The sequence below is a fragment of the Dioscorea cayenensis genome, chromosome 20, assembly GCF_009730915.1.
Source record: "Dioscorea cayenensis subsp. rotundata cultivar TDr96_F1 chromosome 20, TDr96_F1_v2_PseudoChromosome.rev07_lg8_w22 25.fasta, whole genome shotgun sequence".
Classification (NCBI taxonomy): Eukaryota; Viridiplantae; Streptophyta; class Magnoliopsida; order Dioscoreales; family Dioscoreaceae; genus Dioscorea; species Dioscorea cayenensis.
This window is the reverse complement of record NC_052490.1, coordinates 31,923,561-31,937,010: the sequence shown is the minus strand read 5'-3', so window position 1 is coordinate 31,937,010 and position 13,450 is coordinate 31,923,561. Positions and strand designations below refer to the sequence as shown.

Genomic DNA, 13,450 nt, shown 5'->3' with positions numbered 1-13,450 from the left:
TACCGAAGTGGATAAATTACGGTGGTTCAATGATCTTTTAAGAATTTAATTTGTGAGAAATGTTAACATATGGATCAATAGTCAATACAAGTCTGCTATATGTGTCAAAAATATAAATTTTTTTGTCTTGTAATTTTGAAGGAATGGAGAATATGATTACTTTCACAAGGGATCTATATTAGAATATGATAGATAGTAAATAAATAGTGTTTTAGAGCATTGAGAACCCAATAAACAATTCACGGAAAATAAACAAGCATGGTGATTTTTAACTAATGTATGTTTTTAAACTTTGAAATTAATATTGAAAAAAATGGAGCCAAAGATATTGGTTCTTATAATAATATTAAATATGCTGGCCCACTTCATCAACTCAATGGTCAATATAAATCACATAATTTTTTTTTAAATAAAAACTTTTCCGAAATTAGGATTTTCTATGGTTGAGATTTTTCATGCAAATATGAGATGATTAATTTTATATATTTTTCTTTTTAGCACTAACTACCAAGTCATGGCCCAACATTATAATTTTCATTTTCCTATTTTTTTCATTTTATCCATTAATCCAAATATTAGAACATTTTTATTTCTTAATTTATTTAATTTGGGCTTCTTGTCTAGGCATATATGCTATTTCCCAATCAGAAAGCAACTTCACATTTTTAGAGATTCTTTTATTTTTCTTGAAAACCAAGCAATAATATAATTTTTAAATATTAATTATTTATTACTAAATTAAATAATTTGAAATACCAACACAAATGAAACTTTTCTTCTTAACATTTAAAATATGAATTACTTCATCAAGTTAATAAATAATTTAAGTAAATATAAATATTACAACCTCCAAGGACTAAATAAAAATTTTACTTAAAAAATATAAATATTGTCAACATCCAAGGACTAAAACATAATATTACTAGTCCGGCGATTAGCCCAACCAAAAGGCCGTGCGTTAGCGGTTAACGCGGGACGGATCTAGGTTTCCGTTAAGAAAAATAAATTTTTGTTAGTTCGACCCAAAAACTCGACCTTTAATTCAACCCACTCAAAACAAGGTCGTGAAACAGCGTCAATTATCCTACGTGGAATTCCACGTAAGGATGTCAATTCGATGTACGTTTTATTGGATGTCATTGAGCTTTAGGCCACTACCTCTCTATATAAATAGCCAACGCCGCCACTAAACCCCAGTTCCCCGACTTCTCTTTCTCGCTTCCCCTTTGGATTTCCCTCTCGACTTCCCACCTCCGTCTCCGCCGACGCCGCCGCCGACGAGGAACTCGACGAGGAGAGGAAATGGCCGCCTTGGCCTGATCGCCCCTCGGAGCTGCTGGGATTGATTGGGTTCTGTCATCTAGGGTTGCGAATTCGGTGTTTTTTTTGTTTCTAGGGTTTCTATGGCGTCCGAGGACGTTGTGGGGAAGAGCACGGGGGAGTCGGCGGTGAACACGATCGTGAACCTTGCTGAGGAGGCGAAGCTTGCTAGAGAGAATGTTAAGGCTCCTCAGTATGCGATCGCGAGCGTTCTCAGGTCGCTCATCGCTGGTGGTGTCGCTGGCGGAGTGTGAGCCCTATATCCTTACATTTGTTTGATTAATGATTCTTTTTTATCTGTTTTTTTTGTTCGAATGGTTTAATACTGTGAAATTATCGAGATTTATTATTGTAGTTGGTGTCGTGTTGCTAGACTGTTTGTTGGTGAGTGGTTATTGGCGTTACTTTATTGTAAGATTGTTATTGTAATCATGGTTTGCTTCTGAAGATGGTAACTAGTGACTTTATTCATTGTTTGAACATCAAGATTGGGATTTTTTTTTTTCTTGGTATAAGTCCGGGTTTATAATTTGGTGTTGGGAATCTTTTTTTCACGTTTCTTAAAGAGTTGTTTGGGGCCTGTTTGGGTGCTGTGAGGAAAACTGATGAATAAGTCATAAAGATTGTTTTTTTCTTTATCTTTTTACATCTATAGATTATTGCGATCACTTTCTCTGATTTTTATTGTTGTGATTAGTTTTTCTGGTTTATTTATTTCGCTTTTTTCTCTTGATCTAATGAGAATGCTTTTAGTTTACCCTAAAATGGAGAAGTCTTAATTCTTGGTACCAAACGTGGAAAACGAGACCAAAATTCCAACATTTCAAATGTAGTAGGATAGAAATTAATCTCTATTTAGTTTCATCTGGAATTTAATGATCATTTTGTACAGGACTATCTGTATCATAATTTATGAAAACAATAAAAAAAATTTTGTATCCAAAGAACTGTATGGGAGTAGTGTTCAAAAGTTAAGGAGGGTTAATCAAGGAAGTTTTGGATTTTGAATCTTTGATAACCAGTGTGTAAATGCAACATGCAAAATTGGTTTTTATCTGCTTCTTCCTATGTGATCTAAAAAATTTCTGATCCACCCGTCTTTCAGGTCGCGGACTGCTGTTGCCCCACTTGAGAGGTTAAAAATCTTGCTTCAGGTAGATGCCTGTTACTTGATTTTGAGTGAATTCAGCTTATTTACTGCTACATTTCAGCCATAGTTTTCCACTTGTTCTCATATAAATATATAATGCTGTAAAAGATATGTTTCTTTCTCAGCTCATTCTGGAAGTCTACTGTCAATTAATAGTTTGCATCAAAATATAGCAAATCCTTTGTTTTGTTGCTACATGTTGTATCTTTTCAGTGGGTACACATTGAATCACATGATCCTACTTTAGTATATTTGAACTAGAGGGTTGTGGTTTCATTTTATCTCCTTTCCATTCTCGACTCCATCTTAGTTTTTTCAATTTGATCCCTCTGTATTTTTTTTTTTAAAAATTTACATCATCACTTTTTCACCGTGATAACCTTCATAATTTATTTTTAATATTTTTTTTATTTCTATAAATTAATTCTTAAGTAATATATCTTTATGGTCACTTATTTGGTTTTTTATTAAATTCAATTATCTAATACTCTCCCATACTTTGTAGTTGGTACCCATGTCCTTATCCTAGCATCATTGATGCGGTGGCATCTTTTGCTGTCAAGGATTGGATTCATGGACACACCTTCATTACACTTCTGTTGATAAGTGGCAATGGTGATTGAGAATGGCATATTTATCAGATTTTAGATCCAAATTGCCTTTAATTGTTTGCTGATGTATTCATGTACTTTAATTGTTGATGTGGTTTCACACAGCGTGATACTTTCCATAATGTCTGTGTCCCCAATCCTACCTATTCCTTATAATGAAACAGTTGCATAACTTTGATCCTTTATGGGGTTTTATTTGAGAAAAAAGAAACCGAGATTTTGTTGTGGTTCATTTCCTTTGCCTTTGCTGGAAGTACAGAAGTCTTGCTTCATGGAAGCTGTTACCTGAACTGCACTATGTTTCTTGCCTATGCCAAATACAGGTCCAAAATCCTCATAGCATCAAGTATAGTGGAACCATGCAAGGCCTCAAGTATATTTGGAGAACTGAAGGTTTTACTGGATTATTCAAAGGCAATGGTACCAACTGTGCACGAATAGTTCCAAATTCAGCTGTGAAATTCTTTAGTTATGAGCGTGCCTCCAGGTTTCCTTTTCTTCTGTTCATTAAATTTCATATAACTAGACAAAAGCAACATATGAGATATAAGTTTGTTTCTATTTGTGTACATTATAAGATCTTGTTAATTGTTACATGGACACCATCTTCAATTTTCTGTTATTTTACATGAGTAGCTATGTAGCATACTGGTATATAAAGGGTTGTGGACAATTTTTGTTTTGCTTTGAATATTAAAGTAATCCTCGATTTAAATGGAACAATTCTCTTGATTTTTTTTGTTTTTTAATTAATAGCGACATTGGCAGCCTGTTTTTCAAGGAATTTAGTTTTAATTTGTAATATTTTTTAGCTTATTCCTTAGAAATTTACCTTGAAGTTAAGGATCATCAGGTGTTATGGGTTACATGTGTCCTTGTTTGCTAGCTTGAATGTTTGGGTGTGGAATAGAGCTCATGCATTATAATAATATATATTCACATATATGATGTGTTTCACATATATGCTGTTCTATTTATTTATTTAGATTTCTTTGAACATTCCTTTCATTTGGATAATCTATTGCACAACGACTGTGTGATAATGACTGGAATTTGTTTGAATCAATTAAGTAATTAAAATGATTCTATAATAAATTACACCTGCTTAATAATTATAATTGTGGCTTAACTTGAGTTTGTTTGTGAATGTAAGAAAATAATTACAGGTATATACTTAATATGATTTATTTCCTCATTTCAAAATTTCCTTTTGTTTTCAACAGCGGGATTTTATGGCTTTACCGTCAGCAGACTGGCAATGGTAAGGCTTAATCTCCCCTGATAAGTTTGTACTACGTCAATTTATATTCTATTTTGCTGAAGCGTGTTTAATCCAGAGCAAATATTGTAAAACCTGTCTGCACATTTGCAAAAGCAAGGATGAACCTGTCTACATTAGAATTTGGGCCCTTTCTAGTACTCATACTCTCCAGTGCCTTATTCATTGGCTGCCCTTTACATAAAACATCAAGCTAATGAGCAACAATCTCCTTCACTGATTGCTTTTCAGTGTTTGAAAAGATAGCAAGTAATACCACTTTCCATGCTTATGCCTGTGTTCATCCATCTGCTGTGTTTAAAAAGCTTTGATTTTTTTTTCTTGCTCATAACAAAAGATTTGAAAGGAAATTGAATGGTGTTGTTAATATGCCATGTTAACTATAGTGCAGAGCTCCATGTGGTTATAGTAAGGGATCTGGCTGGACTTAGACTGGACATAAGTGAACATCCAAATTTGTATGCACTGTTGTATATTACGGTTCTAATATAAGAACAACTTAGAATTATTTCTTCTAACTTATGTGTTGATTTATTCAGAGGATGCTCAGCTTACACCTGTATTGCGTCTTGGGGCTGGAGCGTGTGCTGGAATTATTGCAATGTCTGCCACTTATCCTATGGATATGGTACGGGGCAGGATAACTGTTCAGGTATGTTCTGATCTGTGTTTACCCAGATATATAGTTTTAAGACTATTTGCCTAAATCATCTTTTTGATTTCTGTTTTGCTTTTGTCATATTTTTAATAATACAGACCGAGAAGTCTCCTTATCAGTATAGTGGTATGTTTCACGCCTTACGGACAGTCTTTCGGGAAGAAGGCTTTCGTGCTTTGTACAAAGGCTGGCTTCCTTCAGTTATAGGAGTTGTAAGTTCCTTTATCTTTCTAGGTCAACAATTTTGATAATATTTTTTATTGATTTTTCCTATTTGATATTGTATTGTCAAACCTAGGTTCATTTAGGGCATGTTTGGTATGTGGAGTAACTGAGTAAGTAGGTGTATTGGAAGTGAACTATGCATACATGTGGCTTCTTTTGAGTTTTTGATAACATGCAAGCCACTACTTGCTGTGTAAGTTCAGTTGCATCTAGACCCTATAATATAACAAAACAACTTGCAGCCAAGTTAGCTGCTGGTTCATTACCTCACCGTACATTAGTGTAAGTGGTCTTCTCACTTGTCATGTAAATAAACCCCCTGAAATGTGGCCTTTGTATGTATACCCCTGGGCTTTACACCATTTATTATGATAATAATTCTATATGTGAAATGTAAAAAAGCTTAGGTGCTAAAATAACGAGCGGACATCTTAACAAACCATTGTTGAAATTTTGCACATAAATCCTGAAGAATATTATAAATTAGATAAAATAGTGAAAGCCTTTTCAATTTTTCATTTGAGTCCCGGGTGTATGTGAAACTCAAGTTTTTGAAGGTGTATTTATGTAAAGGATTCTTTTTTTTTTAAATTTAATGAGTTGATAATTAGAGTCTATAATATAAAAAAAATGATTATTAAAATTTTTTTGGTGATAACAAATGTCTAGAAGTTGGTAGTTAAAAATAGCGAGGGCTAACCTTAACTCTGCTTAGATTAGTGATCATAACACAAACATATAATACAGCAAAATGTTGGATTTTAACGGACACCATACCAAAAAGAAAAAAGACGTATCAAAATGATTTGCATTGCACAAAATAAACTTTGGTCTAAAGCACAAATGCTTCAAAATGACTTGCATGCATTTTCACTGTATTTTTATTTCATACCAAACTAGTCCTTATTCTGTTTTTTTGTCCAGCCCTGTTTTGCGTGCAGAGTCATTATTTTTTTAATATGTATGTGTATATCTATATATATATATATATATATGGGTAAAACTACTACATCTGCCTTTTGAGTTACATGAACATGTCCGTCCTTCATTTTTGCATAGCATCATGTATATTAATTCTTCTCGACTATGAAATAATGTCTTGCTGGACAGTCGACAATAGAGCAGAACTTAATTTGAAAGCATATTAAATTATGCTCGCAGATTCCATATGTTGGTCTCAACTTTGCCGTGTATGAATCTCTGAAAGATTGGTTGGTCAAAAATAATCCATACGGAATAGTTGATAATGGAGAGTTGAGTATGGTGACAAAGCTTGCTTGTGGAGCTGCTGCCGGAACTGTTGGCCAGACCGTTGCCTATCCACTTGATGTCATTCGGAGACGTATGCAGATGGTGGGTTGGAACCATGCTGCTTCTGTTATAACAGGTCAAGGTATGAGCAAAGCACCAATGGAATACTCGGGAATGATTGATGCTTTTAGGAAGACAGTGCGCCATGAGGGTTTCCGAGCTCTGTACAAGGGTCTAGTTCCAAACTCTGTCAAGGTTGGTTTTCCATTGTCATACTGATCATTATACCCATTGGTTAACAAATAACTGCAAGTGCACTATCCTCTGAAATATGATACTACCTCATTTTATATTTTCAGGTGGTGCCATCCATCGCCATTGCCTTCGTGTCGTATGAAGGTATTAAGGATATCCTTGGAGCAGAAATGAGAATCTCCGATTAATCAATGCGCAGCTGAGCTGACTGTTATTTTTGTAGGTGGATGAGTAAAAGTAAAAAAAAAAAAAGAAAGAAAGAAAGTGAATAGGATAGATGTTCAGTGTGGTGCCAGTATTATTACATAATATATTTATGGCTGAACATCTAGTTTCTACTCATTAGTTTCAAAGCAATAAATTGGCTGCAACTCAGGGTGTTAAATTCCCTAGATTGAAATTATTTTAACAAATTGTGGTTGTTATTGAGATTGTATTATAAATCTCTTTAATGCTCAACTCTGTTTTTAGGGTTTTTGTGTGCCATTTATATGATCCAGGTGTTTGTGGCGTTATTTTTCCGGTTATTCTTGAGAAATGTTTGGTTATCTTGGTTGGTTATTGGTATTTAATCTTTTTCGTGATGCAAAGAGATAACTTGTTACCATTTTATCTGGGCCAAAGTCATATTAATTATACCCTGCAGTAATTGTTTTTATGTTTATTTCTTAGTTTTTGATTTTTTTTAAATTGTCATTATTTTAAGACAGCGGAAGAAAAGAATAAGAAGCTTAATGATAAGTTATTTTTAGAGGTTTTTAAATTGAGCATTGTCTAAATAATAAAAAAGAAAAATGATAGCCATGAAACATTTCCTCTAGGACTATTTTTGCAAATATATATATATATATATAATATGTTATTGTGTCAGTTTTATTTTAAATCAGTCTTTAAAATTGCTTGTGGTATATAGGCTTATAATTTGTTTATTTATTTTGTGAAGGTATATAAATATTAAATAGATAACTTTTTACGAAGTCATCATCCATGACCTACTTTTGCAAGGGTAAAAAAGTAAATTTTGTCTATTCATTTCACCGTACAACTAACAAACATGATTTTTAGAACTAAATAGCGAAATATCAAAATGACATGGTAAAACATGAACATCAAGCGTTTCATAGCTCCATTCTCTATTACAAACCAATTAATGCAGAGAAAAAAAATTTGACAAAAAGAATTACAAAATGAAATATTAAGTTTCTATACCCAGAACTAAGGTTCCATAACCCCTCTGAATGGCTATAACTATGGTGGAGATTTTCAGCTATGCATTTCAAAATATAACGGCCAAAGGCACTAACTTCCTGATGTGCACTCTTCCGGCCTTTTTAAATGGCTCAACTGACAAATACAGAACAAAAGAAAAATTTTTGGAGAATATTTATCGCTTGTTCTTACGATTTGCTGATATGTATTTCAGCAACTGATTACAGTTTTCTCTATGGTATTCAATCAAGATGCAGAGCTGCCTGATTGCCTCCCTCTTCTCCTCATTCACAACCAAGACTGACTCTTCCTTCTCCTTCAACTTCTTTTCCAGTTCGACATTCTTCTTCTCGGTCTTGACTGCATTTCTCATCAGTTCCTCTTTATCTTTTTCTAATTCAGCCATTTTAGCTCCTGCAATCCCTGCCTCATCTTTTAACAATGCAATGATTCCTTCTTTGTATTTCACTCTCACTTGTAGCTCTTGTTTTTCAAAAACCACTGCTGCTACGGATGCCTTCGCTGTGTGAAGCTCTTCTGTGCACTCGTCTAGTTGCATTTTGAGTTGCCGGTGGTTTTCTTTGAATGTTGATTCCAACTTGTTGAGGAGATCACCTAAAACTGCTATGCCGACTCTCGCCGCTTCGTACATCTTCTTAAGTTCATTTTCATAAATAGCACTCCTTTTAGTCAATGCAAAAACTCGTTCTTCAAGTTCCCTGCGTTCGACCCGGATTTCTTCCACTATTTTCTTTCTTTCTTCTTCTTTATCCTTGCTTTCAGTTTCTGTGACTTTAAGTTTCTGGTTCACTAGTCGAAGCTGGACCTCAAGTGTCTGAATTTGCCCCTGAAGCTTAGTGATTTCTCTATCAAAATCCGCCTTTTCAGATTCAGATTGTTTAAGTTGTTCTGTCAGTTCTTTGCAGCTCTGATGCAACTTGGATATCTTCTCCTGCTTCTCTTTATCAACAGTTTCCAACAACTGAATAGTCTCTTCTTTAAGACTGATTTCTTCAATCTTCTCCTTTGCACTCTGAAGTTCTGAGCATGATTCCTGGTATCGTATTTCAAGCTGCTTGTAATCTTCTAACAATTTGTTGAACCTATCATCCTGATCATTCAGCAGACTTTGCTGATTGGATATTTTCGCGCTGAGTTCATCTTCCACCGTACTTTTCTGAAGCAGAAAATCTTGCTCCATTTGCAGGAATCGATCAGATGCATCCTTCTTGACCTCTTCTAGCTTCACTTCTAGTTCATGGTTCTGATCCTGCAAGTCTTTCTGAACATTCAGCAGTTTGCCATTTTCCTCTTTCACTAATTCCAGTTCTTGATCGATTTCATTCACTTTATATTCAACCTGCTCTAACTTGCCCTTGAGAACCACAATTTCTGAGGCCAATGATTGTTTTTCCTCCTCAACAGCTCCAAGTAATTCCTTCAGATTAGTAGATTCACGATCAGCCACTTCCAGTTGAAGCATCAGGTCCTTGACCTTGACATGCAACTCGGAGTTGTCTGCTCTTAGTTGTTCAATTTCAGTCTTGAGTTTCTCTATGACATTCTCTGCTATCTGGTTTTGCTGCAACATGTTGCTTTCTTCTTCTTTCAATTTTTCAAACTTATCCTGGAGTTGCTTACCATCAACTTCAGACTGCTCCAACTTGCACATAACCATTGTAATCTCTGATTTTAATGCAGTTCTTTCTTCTTCTGCAGCTACAAGATTTTTAGTCATATCATCCACTTGGATCCTTGCCACTTCCAGTTCAAGACCAAGGTCATTGATTTTGATTTGCAATTGTGATTTATCAGCCCTGAGTTTTTCATTCTCATCATTGATGTCTTCCAAATTCTTTTCAAGCTGCTGAATCTGGGTTAATAAAGTCATCTTTTCTGAAGATAGTAAAGCCTTCTCATCTTCTGCAATATCTATAACATTTTTTGCTTCAGAAGCTTCCAGCTTTGTAGCTGTCAGTTCCAATCTCAAATTTTCCAAATCACCAAATAACTGAGATTTGTCACTTTTCAACTTCTCTACTTCTGTCATTAGCAATCCCACCTTCTCCTGTGCCTCCAACGTAAGAATACTGTTTTCCTCATTTTTGGCTTGTATTTGCTGATCCAGACTTTTATTAATGACTTGCAGTTTTGAGTTCTCTTCTTTTAACAGTTCACAATCATTTGTTAGTTCTTTAATGTTTCTCTCAACCTCTTCCAACTTGCTTGATAATCTCAATAACTCAGATGTCACAGCAGCATTCTCTTCTACAGAAATGGCTAATTTCTGGCTAAGATCAGCTACTTGTTGGTCAGTAAGTTCCATCTTATTTTTCAGTTCTACATTCTCAGACAAGAAGTTCACATTCTGAGATGATAAATTTTCAACGGTGGACTTCAATTCAGCTTGGGCATCACTGAAACCATTCTCCAACTCCTGTATCTTGCTCAAATTCATTGAGTTCTCCCCTCTCAGACTGTCCATTTCTTCATTCACAGTATTTAGTTGCTTGTTCAAATTAGCCACATCTTGTGCTGCTTTCTCCAAGTCCTGCTTCAGACAATCATTTTCAGATTCCAATCGCGACATTTCTTGTTTCATCTGTTCTATCAACTTCTCTTCGTCATGTAGCCTGCTTAGAGTAACAGTTTTTTCTGATATAAGAGCCTCATTTTCATTTTGTATGCTTTTAAGCTTTTGATCTACCTCCACATCATACTTAGAAACAGTCTCCAACTCTTGCTTAAGGCCTTCATTCTCATCTTGTAAGACCTTCACATTTTCTCTGATGGTTTGGATTTCATTTTCCTGCTCTAACAACATTTTATCCTTTTCAGCCAATTGAACTGCTAAACTCTCCCCTTCTTCAAGCTTTACACGCACCAAGGCAGCTTCATTCTCAAGCTCATCATTTCTGATTTTCAAGGTATCATGCTGCCTTAGCAGTGCCTCATAATCTCCTACAGAAACCTCTGGTTCTCCATGCTTTCTGTTGGACTTCTCTTTCCTACTTAAGCTTTCCTCAGATTCCGAACTTGACGATTCAGACTCGGACGAGCCAAATTTGAGTGAAATGCTTCCATTGGACCCTTTCTTATGCCGAATGTGCTTCTTTAGCTTACCAATCATATGGTCATAATGCCCATGGAGGGATTGATATCGCTTATGGAAATCATTAATAAGGGATACTAGTTCAGACTTGCCAGCATCATTATCTGATGAATCATTGTTATACTGTCCACTGTTGATCAACTTCAATATTTTTTCAAAATTCTTTTCAACATCTGCAGCAACAAGAAATACTTGTGTTAGCTATGTAATCATACTGAGATGCAGTCAATCCTTAAGCATTGCTACCGAAAAATCGAAGGTTATGTACTGATGTCAATGTTGCAGAACACAAACATTACCGAAATTGAAAGTTCAGATAAATCATATATCAGAACATACAGAGTTTCTACTTTACATGTCATTGATTTTGTATCCAGTATTAGGGATGAACCAAAACACAAGCCAATTTAATGAGTCAAAATAAGATTTTTTTTTTTTTTAAAGAAAATTACTACATTTATTTGATTCAAGAGTATACAATGTTATCGCAATTGAGAAGATGAAGAATTTTTATGGAATTCACCTGACAACCTTAAACAAGACAAGCCTATGAAGGCAATATCCTTTAGATAAACAAAAATTCATAGGAATGAGATTTAGCATTTGCTATACTTCAGTAGGAATAAACATTACCCTCCTTGTCTTCCATTGCTTCATGGTTCTCATGATCAGAGTGGGCTCCAAAAATGGATGAAAGTGTTTCTTGTAATTTATCTAATCTCTTCATTTGTGAAAATCTAGTCTTAATTTTGCAACTTTCAAGTTCTACTCAGTTTTCTCCATGAACTTTGTTATCTTCTTGCGCTGAAAAACAATTAAATAATGAATAAGATATGAAGCAACGGAGATTGGATAACCGAAACTTTAGAATTCATTAGAATGGATAGCACTAAAAAAAATCCAGCTCATTGGAAAAAATCAATAAATCAAACAATGCATCTAATGTCATCCAGAATACTCACCTAAAAACAGCTCCAAGCTTTTGCAAGTATTATCAGTTAAAAATCAACAAAGAGCACATCAACTTCTGTTCAAAAGAAAAAAAAAAGTAAAATAAAATAAATCAGCTCATTCAGATTAGCAACACAGCATAAACAGGTAAATAAGAACAAGCCCATACGGATTAACAAGAGCAAGGTTTCAGCATATGAGGATATCCAAACGTGGACTTCTATCGCCTTTAAAACCAGGACTTCGGCATCAAAAGATTTCAATTAACGCCTCTTGCTATTATTATATGGTTTAAACTAACAATGCAAAAAATCAGGTGTATATGGATCAATACACAGAACACCGCCAAATAGGAAGACATCAAATTATTCTTACAATTCGAGGATACAAATTCAATCCATAACAATCATCACATCAAGCAGTTAAAACACAAAAATTGGTAACATACATCTACTCTTACAACTATCAGATCCCATTTGTAAACACTGGGCACAAGGAAGTCAAAGCCACTAGATTTTCGTTCACTAACTATCACGTATGAGCTAAGAAAGGAAAAATAAAATAAAATAATTCAAAGCCAATCCCCACTTTCTGCTGATGGGATAAGGCCACAAAATAGCAAAGTAGGTAAAGAAGCAACCAAAAGGCACAGAACTCCTACAGAAAACAAAGAAACTACATAACCTCACAATCAAAAGCTAACTCCTCCAATTTGACCTATCACTGACCAATCATTTAACAAAGCACACAAATCTAACACTGGAAAAATTCCAACATGCAACAAGAATTAGGAATACCAAATCCCAACATTCATCAGAATCCAATAAAAATAATAAGATTAACACAAAGCAAAAAATTCCAACCCTTCTCATGAGATTCAAAACATGCATACTCTTTCCCATCATAACTATTCTGAACAAAAAAAAAAACACAAATTTCACCAAAAACAAGCATCTCAAAAACTCACCTTCAAACTCAAGACCACCAAATAAATCTCTCAGACCACACAAAACCAATATAAAACACCACAAAGACGAGATTTTAGAATAAAAAAACAAACAAACAAACCAACAACAACAACAACAACAACTTGCGAAGAAATTTAAAATAAAAACACATCATTTACATCGATTCACGATTGCAATTCATCAAACCAAACAACATAAACACAAAAACTGAAGATAATTCGAATTAAAAACAAGAGGGAAGAATGAAAATCAATGAATCACCTCTGTTATCTCTCAATCGAGCATTCTCATTCTCCTCCAGTGGCAGTGGAGAGGAGGAGAAGAGAGGAGAGGGAAAGGCTGGTGTCCTTTTTGGAGTTTTATGGAGACGAATTTACCCTCAAACTTGAGATTATTAACGAAAATGCCACCCAAGTGCTGTCAGAGAGCCGGCATTTTGTCCGCGGCCCATGAACCCGAGC

The 13,450-nt window shown here is 34.8% G+C and overlaps 2 protein-coding genes across 3 annotated transcripts; one reads left to right on the top strand and one right to left on the bottom strand.

The window, feature by feature from the left end:
* Window positions 1-1,176: 1,176 nt before the first annotated feature.
* LOC120251598 (mitochondrial adenine nucleotide transporter ADNT1) lies at window positions 1,177-7,235 on the top strand. The gene is made up of 8 exons (XM_039260173.1): window positions 1,177-1,570; window positions 2,426-2,474; window positions 3,405-3,568; window positions 4,305-4,342; window positions 4,900-5,012; window positions 5,117-5,230; window positions 6,405-6,749; window positions 6,854-7,235. Exons 1-8 carry the CDS (start codon window positions 1,404-1,406, stop codon window positions 6,935-6,937), a joined length of 1,074 nt encoding a protein of 357 aa, XP_039116107.1. The 5' UTR covers window positions 1,177-1,403; the 3' UTR covers window positions 6,938-7,235.
* Window positions 7,236-7,795: 560 nt separating this feature from the next.
* Window positions 7,796-13,332, bottom strand: LOC120251513 (COP1-interactive protein 1-like). Of its 2 annotated transcripts, none has more exons than XM_039260055.1 (4): window positions 13,251-13,332; window positions 12,033-12,097; window positions 11,704-11,874; window positions 7,796-11,243 (listed from the first exon to the last, which is right to left on the bottom strand). In XM_039260055.1, exons 3-4 carry the CDS (start codon window positions 11,795-11,797, stop codon window positions 8,134-8,136), a joined length of 3,204 nt encoding a protein of 1,067 aa, XP_039115989.1. In that variant the 5' UTR covers window positions 11,798-11,874; window positions 12,033-12,097; window positions 13,251-13,332; the 3' UTR covers window positions 7,796-8,133. The 2 variants fall into 2 exon arrangements, with proteins under 2 accessions (XP_039115989.1, XP_039115990.1); XM_039260056.1 differs by lacking the exon at window positions 13,251-13,332 and adding an exon at window positions 12,191-12,268.
* Window positions 13,333-13,450: the final 118 nt, after the last annotated feature.